The sequence below is a fragment of the Dipodomys merriami genome, unplaced genomic scaffold (assembly GCF_024711535.1).
Source record: "Dipodomys merriami isolate MVZ:Mamm:240054 unplaced genomic scaffold, mDipMer1.0.p SCAF_421, whole genome shotgun sequence".
Lineage (NCBI taxonomy): Eukaryota > Metazoa > Chordata > Mammalia > Rodentia > Heteromyidae > Dipodomys > Dipodomys merriami.
Genome location: NW_027205838.1, coordinates 203,675 through 229,752, shown reverse-complemented (window position 1 = coordinate 229,752; position 26,078 = coordinate 203,675). Strand labels below are relative to the sequence as shown.

The 26,078-nt window shown below is 55.7% G+C and overlaps 2 protein-coding genes across 2 annotated transcripts; both read left to right on the top strand.

Moving 5' to 3' along the window:
* Positions 1-510: 510 nt before the first annotated feature.
* On the top strand, positions 511-13,088 carry LOC138807574 (thimet oligopeptidase). The gene is made up of 12 exons (XM_069993344.1): positions 511-681; positions 3,900-4,112; positions 6,596-6,744; positions 7,518-7,625; positions 7,715-7,817; positions 8,846-9,006; positions 9,542-9,677; positions 9,837-10,203; positions 10,453-10,654; positions 11,747-12,062; positions 12,326-12,462; positions 12,689-13,088. The coding sequence occupies exons 1-12, from the start codon at positions 666-668 to the stop codon at positions 12,842-12,844; spliced, it is 2,064 nt and encodes a 687-aa protein (XP_069849445.1). The 5' UTR covers positions 511-665; the 3' UTR covers positions 12,845-13,088.
* Positions 13,089-17,051: 3,963 nt separating this feature from the next.
* Positions 17,052-24,413, top strand: LOC138807604 (zinc finger protein 556-like; the record flags this gene model as incomplete). The annotated part of the gene is made up of 4 exons (XM_069993387.1): positions 17,052-17,078; positions 20,800-20,926; positions 22,050-22,219; positions 23,709-24,413. Coding segments are annotated over exons 1-4 (1,005 nt in total), but the record flags the coding sequence as incomplete, so codon positions are not given.
* Between the last annotated feature and the right edge of the window lie 1,665 nt (positions 24,414-26,078).

The following is a 26,078-nucleotide window of genomic DNA, read 5'->3' as shown; positions in this document are numbered from 1 at the left end:
AAGACACTGTACGAAAGGAAATGTACGTGTCTCTCTGAACATCACCTCTAAAATAAAAATAAAATAAATAATTAAGAGGAAGGAAGGAAGGTGAAAGGCAGGTTTCAAGCTGTAGAATGCTAGCCTTGAGTGAACAGGCTCAGGGACAGCACCCAGGCCCTGAGTTCAAGCTCCAGGACTGGCAAAAATAAAAAAATAATAAAAATTTAAAAAAAGAAAAGAAAGGGAGGTAAGGAAGCAAGCTACCAATGAATTTCGGGAATCTGAAGCCAGGCCAACATCCTTGCAGATTCAGAGGCTCAGAAGCATCAGGTGTGTGCAGTTTCCATGGAAACTCTCTGGCCAAATCCTCCTGGCAGCAGTGTTGGGCGGGTGGGTGGGACCTGGGGGCTCCGCCCACACTCGTCTCTGAGAGCCAATAATAGGCTGGAGCGACGCCCGTCATCAACGAAAATGGGTGGAGCCTCAGGGCGCAGGCGCCTGGCCGTCGGTGCGCACGCGCCCTCCCAGCATGCCTCGGGCGCGCGGGCGGCGGGCACCTTAGTCTGCGGAGCGCGGTGGTGGCGCCGGGTTCCACGGGGAGCTGAGGCGCCCGCCGCGGCTCGGGCGGCCAGGCGAGGAGGACCAGGTACCGGGAGCAGGCCGCCGTCGCAGACCCAGTCAACATGAAGCCCCCCGCAGGTACTGGCTGCCCCTCGCCGAGGCCCGGCTCGGGGGGACCCGGCTGTCCTTTATCACACGAGCGCCTCCCGGGACCGTGATTTGGGGCCTAAGACCCGGGCCGAGACACCGTGGAGGGACCCTCAAAACCGGGGCTAGGAGGAGGGCGGCGGGCGCCCCCGTCTCCCTCGTCTGGGGGAGGAATTGAACCCACAGCGTCCATCCAGAAACTTCCACCACGGATGGGATGGGTGGGGCTTGGTGGTGGACTGTGGTTAGACCCTTCCTCCCTCTCCTCTTCCTCCCGAAGGGTCATCCCACAAAATGTAAATGGGCCGTGGGGAAGTAAACGTGATGGAGGCTGTCTTAGGGGGAAAGAATTCCTAGAAGAGTTCCCGGAGGGCTTCTCGGAGGTGGTGGCCTTGGGACCGAGACTCTAGGGGAGAAGCATTTATCCCAGAAGTTGTCCAGGGGAAGAGCCAGGGCTAAGCTTGGGAGGCAGGAATATCAGAGCAAACACAAAACAAGTCACCTGGGCTGGGTTGCCAGTGACTTGCCTACTAGGAGCTACTCGGGAGGCTGAGATCTGAGGATGGCAGTTTGAAGCCAGCCTGGACAGGAAAGTCGGTGAGACCCTCATCTCCAGTGAATCATCCAAAAAAAAAAAAAAAAAATCCTGAAGTTCAAGCCCTTGAACACACACACGAATAGAAGTGAGGAGCCTTGAGCTGGGAAGATGGCTCAGTGGTAGAGTGCTTGCCTTGCATGCCTGAGGCCCTGGGTTCGATTCCTCAGCACCACATAAGCAAAAAAGAAAAAAAGCCGGAAGTGGCACTGTGGCTCAAGTGGTAGGGCACTAGCCTTGAGTTAAAGGGACAGTGCTTAGGCCCAGAGTTCAGGCCTCACAACTGGACCCCCCCCCCCAAAAAAAAAAAAAAAAAAGTGAGGAGCCTTTTTTCTCCCAAAGGCCATTTGGATGTTAATAACCTTGTCAGGCTATATATGAAATTGTAAAAATGGGAAGCCAATGAGAAGCATATAGTGTTTGTCCTGTTGTGCAACAAATGATTTCTTAGGCTTGATACAACCCACTGGCCCCATGTTCCCCATCACTGGTAAGCTGGGATTTTTTTTTTTTTTAAGATCAGGAGACACTATTGGGTTTCATTGGGGAACACTATGACCTGCATACTACATTTTAGAAAATCATTGAAATTGTGTAATGCCTATTGCTTAGATCCTTGCCTAGCCTCTAAGTTCTTTCCCCTCAGCCTACTTAGTAATGATGATAATTAGTTATTTAGCTTTCTGGAAGGCAGGAATGTCATCTGCCTTGTTTGCTGATGAATCCTTAGCTCAAAAGACCAGGCACAGAGGTAGCAGTGTAAATAAGAGAATGGATGTGGTTCACACCTATAATCCTAGCTACTTTGGAAGCTGAGATCTGAGGATTAGTTGAAAACCAGCCTGGGCAGGAAAGTCTGTGAGACTCTTGTCTCCAATTAATCACCTAAAAGCTGAAGTGGAGGTGTGGCTCAGTGATAGTCCCAAGTTGAGAACCTGAGGTTCTAGCATCCATGAGAGAGTGGATGAATGCCCACAACATTTTGCAATCAAGGTAGGTGTTGGTAGGTCACACCTATAATCCTCACTACTAAGAAGGCCCAGATCTGAGGATTACAGTTCAGAGCCAACCTTGTCAGGAAAGCCTACCAAAAGAAACCAGAAGTGCAGCTATGGCTAAGTAATAGAGCACTAGCCTTGAGCAAAAAAGCTCAGGACTAAGCCTAGGCCTGGAGTTCAAGCTTTAGGACTGGTGCGTATGCACACAAAGATTTTTTAATCCTATATCCTTCCCTGAGTGGGTTCAGATAGTTCTAGCTCCTCTTGTTCCCCACCTTGCCTGACTTCCCCAACCTCTTCCCCCTTCCACTTTTTTTTTTTTGGTGCTGGTCTTGGGGCTTGAACTCAGGGCCTAGGCTCTGTTCCTGAGCTTTTTTTCTCAAGGCTATATAGGTCTACCACTTGAGCCACAGGTCCACTTCATTTTGGAGAGAGTGGTTAATTGGAGATAGTCTCACAGTCTTTCCTACCTAGGGTGGCTTCCCACCTGGATCCTCAGATTTCAGCCTCCTGAGTAGCTAAGATTATAGGCATGGGCCACCAGCACCCAGCTAGAAACCCTTCTTCGTTGTCGTCATCTTTTTTTTTTCCCCCCAGTCCTGGGGCTTGAACTCAGGGCCTGGGCACTGTCCCTAAACTACTTTTGCTCAAGGTTAGCACTCTACCACTTGAGCCGCATCACCACTTCCAGTTTTCTAGTGGTTTATTGGAGATGAGTCTCTCGGACTTTCCTGCCCAGGCTGGCTTTGAACCCTGATCTTCAGATCTCAGCCTCCTGAGTAGGATTACAGGTGTGAGCCACCAACGCCCGGCTTAGAAATCTTCTTGATCACAAGTTTAATTCAACACACTGTTCTCTTTCTGCCATTCTGAAGTCTCAGAGGCTGTGCAGAAGCTTTGCCCAGTTCTCACCAAAGTTGCTTAGCTAGAAAAACCTTTCTTTGGGGCTGGGAAGCTGGGCACTGGTGGTTCACTCCTGTTACTCTAGCTACTCAAGAAGCTAAGATCTGAGGATCAAGGTTCAAAGCCAACCCAGGCAGGAATGTCCATGAGACTCTTATCTCCAGTTAACCACCAGAAAACCAGAAGTGGTGTTGTGGCTCAAGTGGTAGAGCGCTAGCCTTGAGCTGAAGAGCACAGAGACAGTGCTCAAGTTCAGAGTTCAAGAGCCACGACCAACCAAAAAAAAAAAAAAAAAAAAAAGTCTCATGGAGTTTCCTGCCCAGCCTCGCTTCCAACCGTGATCCTCAGATCTCAACCTCCCGAGTAGCTAGGATTACAGGCCTGAGCCACCAGCACCTGGGTAAGGGTGGGGATTTTAACAACATGAGCAACAGTTGAGGCTGACCTGTTCTGTGGTGGCATATCAGGCCCTGTGAGGCACTGAACAGCATAGTTTCCACCTGGTTTCTACCTATGCCGAGCTAGTGGCCCCTTTCCTTCCCCAGGCTGTGACCATCACAGCTGGAGGGGGCTCAGGGATACCTCCCCCTGCTCTAGAGGATCAATCTCTCCTTTCCCACCCCCATAACCTCTGAACCTGGCTTACCCCAGTTACTTTGTTCCCGAATGTGGCAGTCACACAAGATGAACCCTGCTTTGCTTCCTCTGTCCAGCCTGTGCCGGGGATGTCCTGGACTCTACATCGCCATGCTCTGTCACCAACTACCTCAGGTGGGACCTGAGCGCCCAGCAGATTCAGGCGCTCACCAAGGAACTCATCGAGCAGACTAAGCGCGTGTATGACCAAGTTGGTGCCCAGGAGTTTGAGGAGGTGTCCTACGAGAGCACGCTCAAGGCATTGGCTGATGTGGAAGTGTCCTACACAGGTGAGGCTGACTCAGGGCCTGGTGCCCAGGAGGCAGTGTGACAGGTGTCATGTGACAGATCGCTCAGGTGCCCATGCCCTGGCTGCATGGTGGCCCAGCTACTTGCAAGGTGGGTGTGAGCAAGACAACAGAGTCAGGTCTAGCGGGTCGCCGTCATCGGGTGCCCGCCCGTGCCCTCCTCCAGTCAACCTGCTTCCTGGTTGTGCCGTCTGAATCCAGCCCAGGTGGCAGCCTGGAAACTCAAGCCCCTGTAGCCACCTCCCCTCCCAGTATTTGTTTTCTGCCTGAATTCTAGAACTGGGTCTTTGTTGCAGTTTCTGTACCCTATTCTTCACTCTGTTGGCTTTTCTTTTCTTTTTTTGTGCTGGACCTGGGGCTTGAACTCTGGGCCTGGGTGCTGTCCCTGAGCTGCTTTTTGCTCAAGGCGAGCACTCTACTACTTGAGCCACGGCATCACTTCTGGCTTTTTTGGGAATAGTTTTATTAGAGATAAGAGTCTTAATGTTTCCTGCTTGGGCTGGCTTCAAACTGCAGTCCTCAGATCTCAGCCTCTTGAGTAGCTAGGATTACAGGTGTGAGCCACTGGTGTCCAGCTCTCTTGGCTTTTCTTTTTTTTTTTTTTGGTCCAGTCGTGGGGCCTGAACTCTGGGCCTGGGCGCTGTCCCTCAGCTCTTCAGCTCAAGGCTAGCGCTCTACCACTTGAGCCACAGCGCCACTTCCGGCTTTTTTCTTTTTGCTTATGTGGTGCTGAGGAATCGAACCCAGGGCCTCAGGCATGCAAGGCAAGCGCTCTACCACTGAACCACCTTCCCAGCCCCTCTTGGCTTTTCTTTTGAGACACCACTTGCTACATTCATGGGGCCGGTTTCAAACTCCCGGGCATAATCAACCGCCCCACCAGGCCTACTGAGCAGATTGGGTGACAGAGCCACCGCACACTGCTTTTTAGCTGGTGTCCTAACTCATTACCTGAGACCTGGTCAGTTACCCAAAAAAGAGTGGTTTTGGCTCAGGGACGTGGATGCTGGAAATGAAGATGTGGAAGGCATCCGGTAAGGGCTGTGCTACCTGAGTCACAGCAGAGGGGAGACTGGCCTCAGGGAATGAGCCCTGGGCAGGACGGGTACCTAGAGGACTACAGGACATAATGAGATCTCCAGCGATCCCTTAGGAGCAGCCTTTCCCTGATCCTGGTCTCCTTGTTCCCCTAAGGGACCCCATGGGTTTCGTAATCAAACGGAATATACTTGTGCTCTCCCTTCCCACCTCCCACTTCAGCCTGAGGCCTTTGCCTAGTTCTCACCACACAGGTTCTTCTTCAGGCTTCTGCTTAACCTGTGAGGACCTGGGATTGGAAATGATATCCCATGGCCTCTTCATAGTGGTCTGCAGTGTACAAGGGTCAAAGGATCGAGAGACCTTGAAGCAGGGGTCTCTGGACGAGTGGACTTCTGCCCTCATAGGCACAGGTAGCTCATACGTGTAATCCTAGCTATTCAGGAGGCTAAGATCTGAGGATCACAGTTCAAGGCCAGCCTAGGCAGGAAAATCTGATAGACTCATATCTCCAGTTAACCAACAGAAAAGCCAGAAGTGGATCTTTGGCCTTGAGGGAAGAAGCTAAGTGACAGCACCCAGGCCCTGAGTTCAAGCACCAGAGCACACACACAAGAATATTCCCTGAGCAGGCGCCGGTGGCTCACACCTGTAAACCTAGCTACTCAGGAGGCTGAGATCTGAGGATTGCGCTTCAAAGCCAGCCCAGGCAGGAAAGATTGTTAGACTCCTATCTCCAATAAGCCACTAGAAAACCGGAAGTGGCGCTGTGGCTCAAGTGGTAGAGTGCTCACCTTGAACTGATGAGCTGAGAGACAGCTCCCAGGCCCAGAGTTAAAGCCCCGTGACCAACAAAAAAAAAAAAAAAATTTTTTTACGTTGGCATTTTTTTTTTTGGGGGGGTGTCCGGTTGTGGGGCCTGAATTCTGGGCCTGGGTGCTGTCCCTCAGCTCTTCAGCTCAAGGCTAGCGATCTACCACTTGAGCCACAGCGCCACTTCCGGCTTTTTTTCTTTTTGCCTATGTGGTGCTGAGGAATGGAACCCAGGGCCTCATGCATGCAAGGCAAGCGCTCTACCACTGAGCCACCTTCCCAGCCCCTACATTGGCATTCTCATGGGTCCCTGATGCACAGATGGGTTAGTGACCCTGCCTTGCACCTCTCAGACTGCAGGTGGTTGGGGCTGCTGCTGGACAGGGACAGCGAGTGGGGTCAGGCTCTGGGTGGAGATCGGCATCACCTGCATGAGTGACTGCTTTGGGTGCTAGGTTACGTTTAACCAGGAGCTGGTTCCCCAACCGCCATCAAGCAGCATCTCCTACCTTCCCTGTCTTTTCTGGGCATCCTTCCTGCTGCCTCTCCCCTCCCACGCCGCAGTCAGCACCCCATGACTCTGATGGTACCGTGTCCACTATCACCCATTGCAGTGCAGAGGAACACCCTGGACTTCCCGCAGCACGTGTCCCCATCCAAGGACATCCGGACGGCCAGCACAGAGGCGGACAAGCAGCTGTCGGAGTTCGACGTGGAGATGAGCATGAGACAGGACGTGTACCAGAGGATCGTCTGGCTGCAGGTGAGGGCCGGTGGGGGCCACATGGTGCCCAGTGGGGAGCCCCAGCACAACAGCCAGTGTGGGGGCCTGGGGCCCCTCACAGCCACCTCTGCACATCCCTCCTGCTGTGGCTTAGCAACTGCCTTCAGTGCCCATGGGACTCCATTGGCTTCCTGCCTCCCAGCTTGGCAGGGTTCTTGCTGTTGCTGGGCTGTGTTTGGTGATGAGGACCCCAGGGGTCCCCCCTGCTGCCTCTCACTCCGGCTACTGGGGCCCAACATGGGCAGCATGACCAGCCAGGCTGTGGAGGTACGGGTATGTGTGTGTGTGGTGGTGGTGGGGTGATGGCTTACTCCGTGGTGCTGGGGAACCCAGGCCTCACCATGCTTGGCCAGTGCTTGGCCATTTGTCCGTTGAGTTTCTATTGAGAAACTAGTTGGTTCACAGCCAGTAACACGGGGCACTTGGCCTGACTCCCACTGGTGCCACGTTGTATAACATCAGTACAGTCCTTGGCCAGTGCCACCCACGTCATCCCAGCGCAGAGTCTTCCTCCCTCTTCCTCTGCGTCATCTCAGCTAGGCTGCTTCCGGCCACACCTTCGGGGACACAGGCTACAGGCCGCCACCTGTGAGCTCAGCCGTGTGGTAGCCAAGCCTGTGGTGTGGAGTTGGTTTTCAGGAAAGCCGGCTGCCATGGGAGCAGCTACAGTATCTGGTCCCCACTGTGCAGGTAGCCGTGGCACCGCTGCCTGCCCTGCCCCCTGCCCCCCAACATGCTGATCTCCTTCCTAGGAGAAAGTGCAAAAGGATACATTGAGGCCCGAAGCCATGCGGTACCTAGAGCGGCTCATCAAGCTGGGCCGGAGGAACGGCCTCCACCTCCCCAAGGAAACGCAGGAGGTGAGTGGGGTCTCCCAGGAGCACCCCAGCAGGGTTCCCACATGCTCTCACCCATGGCCCTCCTCCCACACGGCCTTCTTGCCCTTCAGAAAATCAAGAACATTAAGAAGAAACTGAGCCTCCTGTGCATCGACTTCAACAAGAACCTGAACGAGGACACCACCTTCCTGCCGTTCACGCGCGAGGAGCTGGGTGAGCTGCAACGCACGGGACAGCCGCGAGGAACCGGCGCTGCCGCCTGCCTGGGTGTCCTGGACACAAGCACAAAGCCTTCTGGTGGACTTTAGGGCTTGGTGGACAATGGGCTTCTAAATCCTTCCTTGGAAAGGCCGGTCGCTGACCCAGCTTTTGACTGAGAACAGGAGTCCAGGGCCTTTTTATGTGTGTTTGAGTTTTGAGATTGGGTCTGTGGGAAATCTCCTGGGTTCTCTGTTCACTTCCTAGCAGTCTGCTTTGTCTGGTTTTTTTGTTTCTTTTGGTGTTACTGGTACAGATGCTTCATGCTGAGCCACACCTCAGCCCTTTTTTGTCTAGTTGTCTGGCAGAAAGGAGCCTGCATTTTTGCTTAGGGCCAGCCTTAGATCTTGACCCCATACCTGTGCTTCCTACAAAGCAGGGATTATAGGTGTATGCACCAGTATGCTTTTCTGTACCCATGGTCAGGTGAGGACTAGCTTTTCTGCTGCTGAGTCTTTTTTTTTTTTTTTTTTTTTTGTCTGTCATGGGGCTTAAACTCTGGGCCTGAACACTGTCTCTCAGCTCTTCAGCTCAAGGCTAGCGCTCTACCACTTGAGCTACAGCACCACTTCTGGTTTAATGGAGATGTTGTAGGGCCTTTCCTGCCCAGGCTGACTTTGTACCTCGATCCTCAGATCTTAGCCTCCTGAGTAGCTAGGATGCTGGTGAGCCACCAGCGCCCAGCTCCTCGAGTCTTCTTTGAGGCAGTGCCGTCCTCAGCCTGCTCTACCTTGCTGTGTATGGATGCCTGTGGGATTAGCTCCAGGATTTGAAAGTGGCCAGGGACAGTGTTTAGGGTAGGGGAGTGGGGTGCCCGCTGCCTGGGTCAAGACAAGCCTGAGAGGGAAGCTGGCCTGGTCATCTCTCCCTCTCCCCTTCATCCTCTCCCCCTGTAGCTCCCCCCCAGATCTCGGGGGCTGGGCACCCCCACTGTTGGTGCATGCCAGCCCCTCACTGCGCTGCCTCCTGTCCTGCTCCTGCAGGGGGGCTCCCCGACGACTTCCTGAACTCGCTGGAGAAGACGGAGGATGGCAAGCTGAAAGTCACCCTCAAGTACCCGCACTATTTCCCCCTCCTGAAGAAGTGCCACGTGCCTGAGACCCGGAGGAAGATGGAGGCGGCCTTCAACTGCCGCTGCAAGGAGGTGAGGCGCCTGCACCCCCTCTGCCCCTCCTGGGCTCTGCCTCTGGCTCTTCAAGTCAGGCAGATGCCCGCCCGCACGGGACACCGCATCCCGGCTCCAGCTTGTGCCTGTGCAGACTCTGCCCATCTCTCAGTGGGGATGGCTCCTGGCTCCTGGAGGCAGCGTGGGATCCACACTTGAGATCCACACTGTGGCACAGAGGCAGACAGGCACCTTTGGGTGCTGCCAGGGCTGCTTGGTTCTGAGTGGGCCCTGCATCTCCTAAGTGACAGCGCTGCATAGCTTGCTTTTGGCATAGTGGTGACACCCTCGGGGACAGCTTGTCCTGTCAGAGCCCTGTCTGGTTTTGAAGAGGACCCCGGACTCACCCACAGCTCTCCTGACAGGAGAGGCATGGGGGCCACTGGGCAGACGTGCAGGGGCGCTGGGCGAGCGGGTGGAGTGGAGGCATGCAGCCACCCTGGGCCCCGGGCAGGATGCAGGCGTGGCTGGCTGTAGGCGTGCAGCCGCAGCCGACGCTGTGTGTGGCCTGCAGGAGAACTGTGCCATCCTGAAGGAGCTGGTGGCCCTGCGTGCCCAGAAGTCCAGCCTGCTGGGGTTCAGCACGCATGCTGACTACGTCCTGGAAATGAACATGGCCAGGAACAGCCAGTCAGTGGCCACCTTCCTAGGTAACCCACAGACCAACAAGGATGGGGTGCAGCTGCCCGCCCCCCAGGCGTGACTCTGGTGGACTGGCGTTGGCCTGACATCTGGTGTGGGGTGTTGGTACCTGCTCTGCGCCCCTTCTGGCAGGAGCCGGATGTCAGAGAACCCTCCCTTCTCCACAGATGAGCTGGCCCGGAAACTGAAGCCCCTTGGGGAACAGGAGCGGGCGGTGATCCTGGAGCTGAAGCAGGCTGAGTGTGAGAAGCGGGACCTGCCCTTCGACGGCTGCATCAACGCGTGGGACATGCGCTACTACATGAACCAGGTGGAGGAGACGCGCTACCGCGTGGACCAGAACCTGCTCAAGGAGTACTTCCCCATGCAGGTGGTCACCCAGGGGCTGCTGGCCATCTACCAGGAGCTCCTGGGGCTCTCCTTCGCCCTGGAGGAGGGTGCCAGCGTGTGGCATGAGGACGTGCGGCTCTACTCCGTGCGGGACACGGCCTCGGGGGCAGTGATCGGCAAGTTCTACCTGGACCTGTACCCCAGGTAGGAACCCCTTCCCCAGCAGCACCACAGGAGGGAGGCACACCTGCCCTGGCCACAGCTGGATGCGGGCAGAGGATCCTGGGACCACAGGACAAGGAGATGTGGGTCAGTTGCAGAAGTAGACGCCCAGGGGCTCTGCCTGAGGGAGCCTAGCCCCCTCTGCCCAATAGCCCGGTGGGATGATGGAACGTGGGGTCGAGCAGAGTGGACACGTGGACAGATTCTGACCCTATCTCCCCGTGCCTCCAGGGAAGGGAAGTACGGCCATGCAGCCTGCTTCGGCCTGCAACCCGGCTGCCTGCGTCAAGATGGCAGCCGCCAGATCGCCATCGCAGCCATGGTGGCTAACTTCACCAAGCCCACGCCAGACGCCCCGTCCCTGCTACAGCACGACGAGGTGGAGACCTACTTCCATGAGTTTGGTCACGTGATGCACCAGCTGTGCTCGCAGGTGTGTGGCGTGGCAGCCCTGCTCTCCGGCTCCCCTTAAAATGCTTCCCCATGGTGATGGGGGTTTCCCTTGTCTCAGACCTGCAGGCAGGAGCTGGGGTGAAAGCATCCGGCTGCTTCCTCCCACAGCCATCTGATCTGGTCTTAGGAGCTGGACAGACTAGATTAGCCACCTGCCCACTCTCTTTAAAGATGCCATAAGCTGTCACCTTGTCCCCTCTCTACCCCCGCTCCTACATGTCCCCTTTCTGTCTCTGGATCCACTTATTCTAGATGCTTCCTAACAATGAAGCCACACACTGGGGGCCTTTTGTGGGTGCTGCTCTTTCCTGAGCACAGCGGCCTCAGGTCCCTCCATGCTGTAGCGCAGCTCACAGTCTTGTCCTGTTCCTGGCTGGGTAACTGTCCTGTAAGGACATGACCATGCTTTGGAAAGGTGTGCGTGTGCATGCGCATGCGAGGGCTGGGCCCTGAACGCTTAAGTTTTTTTGCTGAAGGCTGGCTTTTTTTCACTTGACACGCCTCCACTTTTGGCTTTTTTTTGGTAGCTCATTGGAGATAAGCGTCTCACATTCTTTCCTGTCCAGGCTGGGTTTTTTTTTTGTTTTTTGGTCGGTCGTGGGGCTTGAACTCTGGGCCTGGGCGCTGTCCCTCAGCTCTTCAGCTCAAGGCGAGTGCTCTACCACTTGAGCCACAGCGCCACTTCCGGCTTTCTAGTGGTTTATTGGAGATAAAAGTCACAGACTTTCATGCCCAGGCTAGCTTTGAAGCGCGATCCTCAGATCTCAGCCTCCTGAATAGCTAGGATTACAGGCATGAGCCACCAGCACCTGGCATCCAGGCTGGTTTGGACCCAAGATCTTCAGGTCTCAGCAGCCTGAGTGGCTAGGGTTACAGGTGTGGGCCACTGGCTGCTTCTGGTGTTTAGATGAGCACCCTAAGCACGGCCTGCATGCTCCTTATGCAGTTAAGGGCTCCCCTGGCTCTGTCACCATCTAGTCACGTGTGTGAGCCCCAGCGTATCTCTGGCTGGCCTGCGAGAGGGCTGGCGGTGAGCAGCCAGACCTTCCTAAGGCTGTGCCATCCTTTGCAGGCGGAGTTTGCCATGTTCAGTGGGACCCACGTGGAGCGGGATTTTGTGGAGGCGCCGTCACAGATGCTGGAGAACTGGGTGTGGGAGAAGGAGCCGCTGCTGCGCATGTCCCAGCACTACCGCACGGGCGGCACCATGCCCCAGGAGCTACTGGACAAGCTCATCAAGTCCCGGCAGGCCAACACCGGCCTCTTCAACCTGCGCCAGATCGTCCTGGCCAAGGTGGACCAGGCCCTGCACACGCGGTCCGGAGTGGACCCGGCCGAGGAATATGCCCACCTCTGCCAGGAGATCCTCGGGGTCCCAGCCACTCCAGGTAGCCACTCCCACCTCCCACAGCACAGCCTCGCACACCCAGGCCTGTAGTGCAGCTCTGGCGTGGCTGCCTAGGAGGACACCATGTTGAATGGACACTCGTGTCCTGTCCTCTCTCGGAGGGGATACCAGGCCATGTGGTGTTAGGTCCCGTGGTGGTAGGCTGCTCAGCCCCCTGCAGGGTCCCCCAGAGAACCAGCTGCTGGGGTCCTCTGTCCTGTGAGGATAGACCTGAGTCCTGAGCCTCTCCCTGTGTCTGCCCAGGTACCAACATGCCCGCCACATTCGGCCACCTGGCGGGGGGCTACGACGCACAGTACTACGGCTACCTGTGGAGCGAGGTGTTCTCCATGGACATGTTCCACACGCGCTTCAAGCAGGAAGGCGTGCTCAACCCCAAGGTGAGGCCCTCGGGCGTGGGGGCCTGCTGCTGGCCCTGGGAGTTCACAGCCCATGGCCCTGGGGCCTGAGAGCCCGCTCCAGCTCGTAGTCTTCCCTGGCACCAAGTCCGTGCCCCTCCCTCACTGTGCCCACAGGCCTCTGGAGGCACCCACAGGCCTCTGGAGCCTTGAGTGGGTAGGGGAGCCTCCCACCCCAGTGGCGGGCTCAGCTCCCTGTGTCCCCCAGGTTGGCATGGACTACAGGAACACTGTGCTGAAGCCCGGCGGCTCCGAGGATGCCAGCGCCATGCTGAAGCTCTTCCTGGGCCGAGAACCCAAGCAGGATGCCTTCCTCCTGAGCAAGGGGCTGCAGGTGGAGGGCAGCGCGGAGGCCGCCTGCTGACAGCCCCGCCCCTGCCACACCCGCCGCCCTGTGCCTTAGCCCCAACTGGGACGGGGTCCCAGCTGCGATCCTGGGGCCTGATGGGCGGGGCAAGCCCCCAGGCGGCAGCTCCCCTGTGGGCAGGGGCCAGCCGGGCTGGCTGGGGGAGCCGCCCCATAGGTGGGGTGTGGGCGAGCACCCCTGCCCAGCTGTCAGTTCCTACTGCGTGGTCCTGTGGGTCAGCCATTAAAACACTTGAAGGGCACTCCCTGCCTGGTTCTTGCCCGACCTCTCCATCCCATGGGGAGTCCAGCCAGGTGCCAGGGTCCCACCCCCAGCTTTGGGGTGCTCTGGCCTCTTGTCTGCTCCACTTCTCTGGGTGTGACGCGCCCCCTGGGGTCTGGGGAGGCCATGCTGTTGGCTGGGGGTCTGCCCAGGCTGGGAAGCGAGAAGGGCCACAGGGCTGTCTGCTTCTGGCCCACATCCCCCCTACCAGAGTTCTGAAACATTTCTCCCCATCTGTAGTCAGCTCTGGGTCACTGTGGGACCAGACATGGCGCTCGGGCTGTGGGAGGTTGGCAGCTGTGTGCATATAGGCGTGTGTCCGTGGGGCCGAGGGCACTGGCCTCCTGGGCCAAGGGGAGGTTTTGCGCCTCTGGCTTGTGTTCACTGCAGAGCTGGGGGCATCAGTGCTGGGAACAGGTGGTGTGGGCTGGGCTGCCCTCCGTGTGCTGGGTTCCTGGGGTAGCAGCATGGCCAGTCTCTGGCCAGGCCTGCTCCCCTTCACGTGGCCTGAGAGCCTGGGTGTGGAGCGGGTTCTCAGCGGAGCTGGCAGCAGGCTGCGTGGCCGAGCCCACGCCAGGCCCAGCAGCTGTCACTTAGGCCTGAAATACCCAAAGGGAACTGCAGCAGGGCGGGGCCTTCGCTGCTGCTGCTGCCAAGCCCCCAAGTGGGCCTCCCTCTGGCCTAGCATGAAGCCAGGCAAATGCTAGGGAGTTGGGGTGAGCTGGGCACGGCCGAGGACAGCTGCAGGAAGGATGTGTGTCCACCAGCTTGGACAGCTCTGGGACTTACAATAGTATCCCACCCTCAAACTGCACTAGCTGGGCTATTTTTCTGGATAGGGGCTCTGAGGCCATGGGGCATTGGGGCAACTGGGGAGCAGCTTGCTGGTTTTGCACTACTGTGCACCAACGCTGCCAACACCTTCACCTCTGGTCAGGGAACTGGGTAGGGGCTTGCGTGGCCCTGGGCTTGTTCCCACAGCATGAACCAAAGGGAAGTAGACAAGCTGCGTATCTTGGGTTCTCAGTGATGGGAAGCAGGTTCTCACAAGCCCTTTGTCAAGGTGACCCTAAGGGGCTAGGCTGTGGCCCATGGGTGAAAGCTTGCTTGCCTGGTCTGTGGGAGGCCCTGACTCCAAACCCCAGAGAGCTCGGCATGCTGTCTGCCGGGTAGAATGTGGCTAAAAGGTGCTGGTTGTGAGCCTCAAAGCCGCACTATGCCAGGTGCTGGTGACTCACATCTGAAATCCCAACTGCTCAGGAAACAGACCTGAGGATCACAGTTCAAAGTCGGCATGAACAGAAAAGTCTGTGGGACTCCTCCAGTTAACCACCAAAAAACTAGAAGTGAAGCTGTGGCTCTAATGGTAGAGTGCCGAACGTGAGTGAAAAAGGGAAGGGATAGTACCCAGGCACTGAGTTCAAGCCCCTGGACTGGCAACAAAAAAAAAGCAAAAGCTACCCAAACCAGTCCAGCAGACCCTGAAGCTGTTCACCTCTACCTTTAACTCCCAGCCCCAGATCAGAGCAAACAGATCTCTGTGGTTTGGGAGCTTCTGTGGTTTGGGGTGCTATTTGTTACAGCAGTTCCAGACTTGGATGATTTCAACATCCCCTTTTCCCTCCCAGGGATAAGGTCACATCTTGGCCAAGTCCTGGTGCATCTGTGACTTCCTACGTCTTCTCTGTCCTTACTGCACTTGGAATTCCTTCTCAACTTGAGTCATTACTGAACTCCCTAGAAGTTGCCTTGTGAGTTGTGAACAGCACACACCCAGTTCTCAGACTTGTGGTCTGTGTTCAGGCCATCACGTCTTCTCAGTATTTGCGGTCCACTGTGCCTGCTGTACTAGCTGTGCCCAGCAGGTGGCAGTGTCACCCCTCAGCCTCACCTCCCCCTACTCAACACATTCCTGGTCCTCAAAGGAACTTGGATAGGGCCCCTGTAAGTCCTCTGGAAGATGGCTTTCTCTCCTAAACCAGGCCCATTTAAGGAGTTGCAGTCTAAACCGCCACCCATTTTGGATCCAGTAGCCACCACAAAAAAGAAGCAGACAACTCTAGTGATTTGTTTCACCCAACATAGTGAAAGTATCCACATGTCATTACTAGAAACTGCTAATAAGATATAGATTTCTTTTTCAACCAAAATCTTCAGAATACTTCAATTTGGAAGTCACATTTCAAGGCTTGATGGTAGCCACACGTGGGCAGTAGCTGCTGTATTGGATAACCAAGAGAACAAACCAAGCATTGAGTTTTGCTTTGTGCTGGTCCTGGGGCTTGAACTAGGGACCTGTCAGGGCACTGTCCTGAGCTTTTTTTTTTGTTCAAGGCTAGCTCTGTACCACTTAAGCCATAGCTTTTCTGTCATTAACTAAAGACCAAAGCCAGGCGCCGGTGGTTCACGCCTGTATTCCTAGCTACTTAGGAGGCTGAGATCTGAGGATCACGGTTCAAAGCCAGCCTGGGCAGAAAAGTCTGTGAGACTGATCTCCAATAAACCACTAAAAAACCAGAAGTGGTGCTGTGGTTCAACCGGTAGAGTGCTCACCTTGAGCTGAAGAGCTGAGGGATAGCGCCCAAGCCCAGAGTTCAAGCCCCATGACAGACAAGGGAAAAAAAGTCTACGACTTTAGCTGGGCCCTCGTGGCTCACACCTGTAATCCTAGCTACTCAGGAGGCTGAGATCTAAAGATCCCAGTTCAAAGCCAGCCCAGGCATGAGACTCTTGTCTCCAATTAACCACCAGAAAACCAGAAGTGGCACTGTGGCTTAAGTGGTAGAGCGCTAGTCTTGAGCTGAACAGCACAGGGGCAGCCCAAGCCCAGAATTTAAGAGCCACAACTAGCTGTGCGCCCGTGGCTCCCTAGCCACTCAGGAGGATAGCGGTTCAAAGCCAGCCTGGGCAGGAAAGTCCACTCAGGGCCCAAGTGCTGTCCCTGAGCTCCTCTGCTCAAGTGGTCTTTCAGTGGTTAACCGGAGATAAGAGTCTCACGGTCTTTTCCGCACAGGCTGGCTTTGAAGCTCGAGCCTCAGATCTCAGCCTCCTGAGTAGCTAGGATTACCAGCGTGAGCCACTGACGCCTGGCTCTTTTTAATTTTTTAAAAACTTTTATTAAGGTGTTGTACAGAGGGATTACCATTTCATTTCTCTCTCTCCCTCTTTCTTTCTTTCTGAATCCGGTTGTGGGGCCTGAACTCTGGGCCTGGCTGCTGTCCCTCAGCTCTTCAGCTCAAGGCTAGCGCTCTACCACTTGAGCCACAGCGCCACTTCCGGCTTTTTTCTTTTTGCTTATGGGGTGTTGAGGAATCGAACCCAGGGCCTCAGGCATGCAAGGCAAGCATTCTACCACTGAGCCAACTTCCCAGCCCCTTCCTTCCTTCCTTCCTTCCTTCCTTCCTTCCTTCCTTCCTTCCTTCCTTCCTTCCTTCCTTCCTTCCCTCCCTCCCTCCCTCCCTCCCTCCCTCCCTCCCTCCCTGTGGCTTGAACTCAGGGCCTGGGCTCTGTCCCTGAGCGGAGCTGCTTTTATTCAAGGCTAGCACTGTACCACTTGAGCCACAGCACCACTCCTGACTTTTTCTGTGTATGTGGTACTGAGGAATCGAACCCGGGCCTTCGCACACTCTACCACTAAGCCACATTCCCAGCCCCCATTTCATACTTTTCTATTTTCAGACAATGTCACCCCTTTCGACAAACTAGGGTGGGACCGGGAGAGCAGGCCAATTGGGCGGAGCTAGAGGACTATCCAATTGGGAGGAGCTAGGGTGGGGCTAGAGAACTGTCCAATTGGGAGGAAGAACTAGGCCAGGGCCGGATGGCGGTCCAATCAGGGGCGCTGCAGTCAGTCTAGCCAATGAGAGCCGAGGGCGGGGCCCGTGCCGCTGGTTCCTCCGCTGCGGTGCTCGCGGGCAGTGGCCGTTGGACCGTCGCACGACGTCCTCGGTCTGGAGCAGAGGAGGAGATGGTGAGCGCGCTGCCGGAGCCCCAGCCCATCCCTGCACCCTGAGACACGGCCGGGAGGGGCAGAGCTGGAGCCCAGCCCACGGGTGGCCGGGCCGCATCCGCACGGGCTCGTCCCGGAGTCCAGCCCGGGGCCTTCCAGGGGAGCCCCCAGGGTCGGGGTCGGGGTCCGCTAGCCACCCGGCAGGCACTGCCGAAAACTTCAGGGTGTCCTTCGGCAGGACGCGGACAGGGGGGCGACAGGCCCACGAAGCACAGGGCCAGCCAGGCCCCGACGCAGGCGCCGGTCCCGGAGCGCAGAGAACAGGTGGCGGGGGGGGGGGGGGGGGGGACGGGGGGGGCGGGGGAGGATGTGGGCCCCGGCCCCGGCCGACCCCTGAGTCACCAGCCTGGGGTCGGCCTGGGTCGCAGGCCCAGCCCACCCGCCCTGCCCCACCCAGGCCACCCTTCAGCGGGCCTACTGAGTTACCTAAACCCTCCCATTTATGGAGTGGTATTGGGACGATCGGAGAGGAAGTTCCAGTCTGAGTGGGAATGCACCGGGGCTTGGTCTTTGTGGGGTGCATGGGCCGTTCCCCCCTGCCTCTGGTCCTGGCTTGGCCCTTAAAAGGCCACCCAGGGACAGACGTGCCCCTCATGGGCACTCTGCAGTCCTGCCGCCGCAGGGCCACACAGGTCACCTTGTGGGCAAGGCCTGCTAATTCCTGACTCGACCTGTGGGGACAGGTGCCCCTATCCTCAAGCTCAAACCGCCTGCAAGAGTCCACTTAGGGGGCTGGGAAGGTGGCTCAGTGATAGAGTACTTGCCTCACATGCATGAGGCCCTGGGTTCGATTCCTCAGGGGATTTTCTTTTTTGCTTGGCAATACTCAGGTTTGAACTTGAGGGTCTCTTGCTTGCTAGGTAAGTGTTGAGACCAAAAGAGACTATTTCCATGATCAGGAGTATGAGCAAAGAAAAGGAGCAGAAAGGTGAACTCAACAGACCAATAGGTTTTATTCAGGATGAAAACCTGGGGAGGGTGACCAAGTCTCCTTCAGCCCTGCACACCTCCCTTGCCACGAGGGTCCTGTTTTGGTGGTGGTGGGGGCATCCTGTGGCTTGAACTCTCGGTCTGGGCACTTTCTCTGAGCATCTTTGGCCGAAGGCTACCACTTGAGTCACAGCACCACTTGCAGCTTTTCTGAGTAGTTTATTGGAGATAAGAGGCTCATGGACTTTCTTGCCTAGGTTGGCTTCCAACTTTGATCCTCAGATCTCATCCTCCTGAGTAGTTAGGATTACAGGTGTGAGCCACCAGCGCCCAGCTCTAGATGAGTGCTTCTAATTCCAGTTATTTTCTGTCATAGAACTCCTGAGCCACACCCTCCCAACTCTTTTTGCTCCCCCACCCCCAGACAGGGCCAGCCTCAGACCATAATCCTTGTGCCTATACCTACTATGTTATGTAGCCAGGATTATAGATAGGAGCCACCATGCCCAACTATTGATTGAGATGGGGGTAGGCCTCAAACTAGAATCATTCTAGTCTTCTGAGTGGCTGGGATTACAGGAGTGAGTCATCACCCTTGGCCTGCCTTTTTTATGTGTATGATTTTCAGTCCTCAATTTTGTGAGGATCCATGGTCCTCTGGGGCTCACGGAGTTCTTGTTAGTTTTTGGGCACTTCCAAACTGGCTTGTGACATTGAAAAGAAAGTGAAATCTAATCTGACGCATTGTCAAATCATGACACAGTGGGTCTCATCATTTAGATTTGAAAAATCAGTTCTTCCACTTTGTCCAATAGTACACTATTATGATTTCACGCCATCTTCTAACTACTCTAGTATCTATGTGTAAATTCCTGTGTGCATGTGCATAGGAACTGAACTAGAAATAGACCATTTCAAGAAAATTAGAGGCTGGGTGTGAATAGGGCAAAGTTCACTGACCTGGCTTCCATTTCCAGCATCATCAAAAGAAAGAATATTGAGATGACTCCAGCTGCTCTTTCCCTCCAGGCCCTCAAAGGGGGCATCCAGTTGTTCCACTGAGAAGTGCATGTAGGCTCAGAAGTGGGAGGGGCCTCAGTCTGCATGTGGTGGGTGGGGAGGGCCATAATGTGCATGACCCTGGTGCCCAGGCTCAGGGATTATGCTGTGACCCACAGGGGCTGGAGAAGCAATGGAAACTCCTCCTTCAACTATGGGATGTCACTGTCTCCTGGGAGGTGGAACAAGGAAGTCCATTCCTTATTTCCTTTGTTTTTTTCTGCTTGGTGTTGGGGATGGAACCCAGGGCCTTTGCACAGACTAGACAGGCCCCGCCACTGGGGCCCAACCCCAGGCATGGAATCTATTTCTGCAAGGAGGATGGCACTGGGAAAACTTTTTATAATGTGGTTCTATAACTAGAAACAGTATTTTTATAATCATGGTCACCTTCACGGAAAGTTCTGGAGTTCACATAACTTGCTCCTCAAGGTCAGGAGTGCCCGTATGAGTGAATTTTCCAGGACTGTGGTAGACACATGGTTTTGTGACTGATCAATCAGGTGTGTCATGTGCTTTTTGGCATGTGTGTGTCTGTGTGTTCAGGTTGCTGAGTACCAGCTCCAAGGCTCACACAGTGGAAAGTGGGGGGCTCTAAGTCCTCACATCTTCCTGAGCTCTGCTGCTCAACTCTCCCCGACCTGGTGAGGGGGCTACAGGGGAGCTCGAGACCCCATCTCAAACCAAGAGCTGAGTCTAGTGGTGAATATCTGTCGTCTCAGAAACAAAGGGAAGCCTCCCACGGGTGATCATGGCCCAGGCAGATGCTTGAGCCTTAAAGGAGACCCTGCCCCATAACCAGCCAGGAAGCTGCAGGGTGGCTCAGCATAGAGCACCCACCCACCTGGCAAGCACAAGGCCCTGAGTTCAAACCCCAGTGTTGAGAAAAGAAAACCAGGTGGAAATCCTGCCATCCACATAGGTGAGCATGGAGGACACGCAGCCACGTGAAACCCTCAGGCAGAGGCAGCGGAGTGCGATGTGTCTTCCTGTCCTGTGCACTCTGAAAGAGCCAGTGTCCTGAAGCGATAGAAAATTAGGGGCGCTGGCTGGGGGATGGGGGAGGCAGGAATAATGCTATGTTTGGCATATGCCAAGAATACAGATCCTAAATGTTTCCTGCCACCTTGCATGCATGAGGCCCTGGGTTCAATTCCTCAGCACCATATAAGCAGAAAAAGCCGGAAGTGGGGCTGCCGCTCAAGTGGTAGAGCGCTACCCTTGAACTGAAGAGCTGAGGGACAGCGCCCAGGCTCAGAGTTCAGGCCCCATGACCGGCCCCCCCCCCAAAAAAAAATAGTGAAGCTGGGCGCTGCTGGCTCACGCCTGTAATCCTAGCTACTCAGGGGGCTGAGATCTCAGGATTGCAGTTCAAAGCCAGCCCAGGCAGAAAAGTCCGTGAGACTCTTATCTCCAATAAACCTCTAGAAAACAAGAAGTGGCACTGTGGATCAAGTGGTAGAGCACTCGCCTTGAGCTGAAGAGCTGAGGGACAGCACCCAGGCCCAGAGTTTAAGGCCCACAACAACAATAATAAAAGCCTAGAAAGCCATTTGGATACAGGAAGAGTAGGGTGAGAGAGGAAGAGTCAAGACGGGGTGCTGGGAGATGCCAGGATCTGGTGGGGTCCCCCAAAGAATAGAGTCTAGTCCTCTTCCTGTGGCCTTCCACTCACACATATGGCTTGCTGCAGGATTCTGTGGCCTTTGAGGATGTGGCCGTGGACTTCAGCCCGAGGGAGTGGGCTCTGCTCACCCCAGCCCAGAGAAGACTCTACAGAGAGGTGGTGCTGGACATCTTTCAGGCTCTGGCCTCCATAGGTAAGGGCAACATGGCATCTCCATGCAGACATAGGAGCAGAGTAACTGTTCCTATGTCTTCATGAGTTTATACCTGTGGGCCAGAATATGCGATGGTATGGTTTTTGTCTCAAAGTTCATGAATGGACAGGGGTGTGGTAGCTCAGACTGCATTCTGAGCTATTTGGAATGTAGAGATTGGGAGGACTGCATGCAGTTCAAGACCAGCTCTGGCAAAAGCACGAGACCCTTTGTGATAAAGGACTTAAGCAGAGCTGGGGGTGGGAATCCAGTGTTAGAGCTCGGGCCTGTGTTTGTTCGAAGAAGGTCCTGCGTTCAATCCTCCCGACAGACAGATTATTGATTCTAGCTGAAGGATACCTAGATGGGTACAGAGATAAATAGATGGATAAATGATAAACAGGTGGAGATAGGTAGATTATAGACGGATAGGTGGTAGACTATGGGTAGTAGACCCGAGGTAGGTGGTAGAGATACAGGAGAGATACTTAGATTGATATGTAGATAGGTGATAGATAATTAGAGGTGGTGGATAAACTTGATAGATGATTGCTGAGACAGATGGAGAGATTAGATATGCATAAAGAAGACAGAAGTAGAGACAGAGGATTGATAGATGAGAGATGAGAGATGATGGAGAGATTAGATAGGGGAAGAGAGCTGCAAGCTTTGCTGTAGACACCTGCCTAGCGAGTATGAAGCCCTAAATTTGAACCCCAGTACCACACACACACAGCTCTGCTTCCCTCCTTGCGTCCACCTGCTTCCTCTTTCTCCTCCCCTGCCCTAGATTGGCCCTGCGCTCTTCAACCCCTGCAGATGCAGTCAGATGCAGGAGCCCTGTCCTGCCTCCCCTGCTCCAGAACCATGAGCCTAGGCAAACCTCTTTACTTTATAAATCACCTCGTCTCAGGCACCCTCTTACACCAATAGCAAACTGTCTCAGAGAGACCAGTTGTCTGCTGTCTTGTGATATTTCTGAGTTCCATTGCAAGTGTGAGTGCTGTTAGTAGTGAGGTCACGGACAGCACACTCCACACATCCACTCCTGTGTGCACCAGGCCTGAGTCGGTGTGTCCACGCTGGTGTCTGTTACCTGACACTGTGCGCTTTCTTCTTCCAGGTGACCAGAAGCAACTCAGTTCTCAGCAGGATTTCCTTGCCGAAAAATTATCCAATAAGCAGAAAATAGCAAGGTTCATCAGAAATGATACATGGGCCTCTCTTGTAGGAGAAAATTGGGAAGAGCATTACAGAGGTAAACACAAAAAACAGAGGAGATATTTGAGGTTAGTGGTTCTTAGAAGCAAACAGAACTCTCCCAGGAGACAGGCTTGCTTCTATAATGAACTAACTAAAACACACTGGTGGCTCCTGCTTATAATCCCAGCTACTTAGGAAGCTGAGATCTGAGGCTTATGGTTCTAAGCCAGCCTGGGCAGAAAAATCCATGAGATTCCTATTTCCAACTAATCACTCAAATGCTATAAGTGGTAGAGCCGTGAACAAAAACGCTTAGGGCCCGGCGCCGGTGGCTCACACCTGTAATCCTAGTGACTCAGGAGGCTGAGATCTGAGGATTGCAGTTCAAAGCCAGCCCAGGCAGGAAAGTCTGTGAGACTCTTACCGCCAGTAAACCACCAGAAAACTGGAAGTGGCACTGTGGATAAAGTGGTAGAGCATTAGCCTTGAGCTGAAGAGCGCAGGGACAGCGCCCAGGCCCAGAGTTCAAGCTCCATGACCAACAAAAACAAAAAAAGTACAACGCTTAGGGACAGCGCCCAGGTCCCGAGTTCAAGGCCTGGTAGCAGTGTGCGTGTGCGCAGACACACACACACACACCTAGCTTCAAATTTATTCACAGGTTTCCAGACTTTTTCCTCAGTATGCCTTAGACATTGTGTCTGGAAGATAATTTAGTTGAAAACAGTCATAGGAAGCCACAAATGATTAATGGGTTACTATGGTTAACTTTGCTGTGAAATAATCCAAACCAGACAGACCTCACACACTTGTACGGAAAATATAAACTGCTTAGGTGTTTCATCCTAAAAGCAAACGAATTTCCAGTTTGCTTTCTTTTCTTCTGTTCAGTGTTTTGGTGGTGGTGAGGTTTGGATTTAGGGCCCTGCAGTTACTAGGCAGTTGCTCTACCACTTCGGTCTCACCGGTCAGTTGAGCCCCGCCCCCACCGCTTGAACTCCGCCCTGGCCGCTCGCCACGCCCCTAACGCTTGAGCTGAGCCCGTTGGGCCACGCCCCTAACGCTTGAGCTGAGCCCGTTGAGCCACGCCCCTAACGCTTGAGCTGAGCCCGTTGAGCCACGCCCCTAACGCTTGAGCTGAGCCCGTTGAGCCACGCGCCAACGCTGGAGCTGCGCTCGCTGATCTAACCACGCCCCTGTTCTGGCCCCGCCCACAACCGTCGAGCCCCGCCCCCAGCCGAATTTCCATATTACGTGCGGATCCTGTGGGTGCTGTCTCCTCCGGAAGACAGTTTCACGTCCCATTGTGTGCACTGGCTTCCTGTTCAGCCGATTCCACCTTGCAGTTACCTTAATTTGACGAGGCACACCTGGATGCCGTTTTGATTGCGCGGGAATGGAGCCGGGCCTTGCCTGCCATCCCGGGGGGCGCTGTGTTCCCCTCGGCCTCACTTCGCATCCCAGCTAGAAATGCAGCCCCGCTGGGGTTGGAGGCGTGGCTCAGGTGGTGAGCGAGGGCATCGGGTCCCGAGTTCGAGTCCTGGTCTCCTAGCGGAAAAACAGCGAAGCCCCGGGAGAGCCCGCGGTGACGCGGCACCGCTGCTGTCGTTGCAGGGTCTCGGTGAAGAGGAGCCGGCGCGCCGGGGGCCGCGGGCCCGACCGGAGGCCGCGCGGGGCGCCGGCCGGGCCGGGGCGGCGCTACGAGTGCGGGCGGTGCGGGAACGTGTTCACGCACCCCTCCTCGCTGCAGCGGCACATCCGCATCCACACGGGCCAGAAGCCGCACAAGTGCGGGGTGTGCGGGAAGGCCTTCAGCCGGCCCTCGTACCTCAGAACCCACGAGAAGACCCACAGCGGGGAGAAGCCGCACGCGTGCGGGGTGTGCGGGAAGGCCTTCCTGCGGCCCTACTCGCTGACGGTGCACGCGCGCGTGCACACCGGGGAGAAGCCCTTCGAGTGCGCGCGCTGCGGGCGGCCCTTCAGCTGCCCCAAGTCGTTCCGCGCGCACGTGCTGGCGCACACGGCGGGGAAGCCGTACCGCTGCGCGCAGTGCGGCAAGGCCTACCGCTGCCCCCGCTCGGCGCGCGTGCACGCCCGCCTGCACGCGGGCGAGCGCCTGCACGAGTGCGCGCGCTGCGGCAAGGCCTACGGCTGGCTCGCCTCGCTCCAGAAGCACGTGCGCGTCCACGACGGGGAGAAGCCCTACTCGTGCACGCGCTGCGGCAAGGCCTTCGGCTGGCCCTCGTCCTTGCACAAGCACGCGCGCGCGCACGCCCGGAAGGCGTGGGCGAGCGGAGCCCGGGCGGGAGCGCGGCCGGTGCGGCCCGCGCCTGCGCCTGCGCAGGCCCGCCAGGAGGCGCGCGCGTGCGCAACGTGCGGGAAAGCCTTCGCCCAGCGCTCGTCGCTGCGCCGGCACACGCGGACGCACGGCCTGGAGCGGCCGGGGGCCGCGGGCCGCCCCGAGCAGCCGGCGCCGGCGCTCGGCCCCTGCGCAGCGCTTGGCGCGCAGGCCCCCGGGGAGCCCCGCGCGCAAGAGTCCGGCCGCCCCGAATCCGTGCAGGACCGGCTGGGAAGTCACACCGGCAACGAAAGCGGCCCAGACCAGGCCGAGGAGCCGGGCGGCCGGGCGCCCGCCTGGGACCCCCGCCACGCGGGAGGCGGCGGCCCGGAGGCCGGCCCCGGTGAGGACCCCGGACCCGGCCTGAAAAGTAGCTAAAGCAAAGACGGCCAGGCGCGGCTTCCGGGCGCAGGCCACGGCGACGGCCCGGGCCCAGGCAAGCCCGAGAGGCCGCGCAGCCCGCCCAGAGCCACCCCGCCAGCCGGTCTCCAGCTTGTTTTGGGTTCTGCAAATGGACTCTGAGGTGAGAATAATCGAGGGGCTAACTTTCCCACGTTGAAGTGTCTTGCATGCAGGGTGATCTGAAGTGCATTCTAATATGCATGTAGTATAGGTTTTTTTTGTTGTTCTGTAACAACAGTGGGGTCGTTAAGTGGTTCTGATTCAGTTCTTAGTGGCTTGTGCGTCCAAACAGGATGTCACATCACCTTTATGTCCACTGAGGAAACTACATTCACTGGGGTTTGAACTCAGGGACTTGCTAGACAAGTACTCTACCACTTGACCACGCCCCCGGCACGTGCACCATACTTCCATCCCCAACAACCTTTTTTTTGGTTAACACTTTTTTTATATATAGGTATATAATCTCTGATAGTTAAGTGTTGGCCGGAAGATTGTAATTGCATTTTGACGACTGGCTCATTAAGAGTTGGCATACATTTGTTAGTACCCATAGGTTGGAGCATCATGGCCTAGGAAGTGTTTCATGTGCTGCTGCTTGCTCTCAGACCTTGCTTGGGGCCAGGCCTTGGGCAGTGTATGAAATGAGAGATGCCCGGCCTGACAAGTGGCATCTAGTGGAGAGGGTTCTGCTGGGCTGTCCTGTGCTAAGGTTGGTAAAGCTAGGACTACATAACCCAGCATGCCTTCTCTGTGTGGTTCCTTGCTGGAAGTGTACACAATGGAGCAAGTAATGATCCCTTCATTGAGTCTGCACAGGGAAACGTGGCTGCCTAGATAGGTGACTCCAGGGGCCAATTTCTTGTCCTGACTCCTCAGTCCCACCAAAAAAGAATTCCAGTTCCTTTCAAAAGTATCTTCAAGCCAAGCCAGGCGCGGATGGCTCAAACCTGTCATCCTAGCTACTCAAGAAGCTGAGATTTAAGGACTGCTCCAAACCAGCCTAGGCAGGAAAGTCTGGAGAAATTCTTATCTCCAATGAATCACCAGAAAACTGGAAGTGGCCCTGTGGCTCAAAGTGGTAGAGCGCTAGCCTTGAGCAAAAGAGCTCAGGAACAGCACCAGGCCCTGAGTTCAAACCCCATGACCACCAACAACAAAAAAGTATCTTCAAGCCAGTCATGGGAGCATACACCTGTAATCTCAGTA

Bases quoted from the DNA above. Each gene is read 5' to 3' on its own strand.
- LOC138807574 (XM_069993344.1), top strand. The intron at 10,204-10,452 runs GTAGGAACCCCT...CCGTGCCTCCAG, and splicing joins TACCTGGACCTGTACCCCAG to GGAAGGGAAGTACGGCCATG. The intron at 12,463-12,688 runs GTGAGGCCCTCG...TGTGTCCCCCAG, and splicing joins AAGGCGTGCTCAACCCCAAG to GTTGGCATGGACTACAGGAA.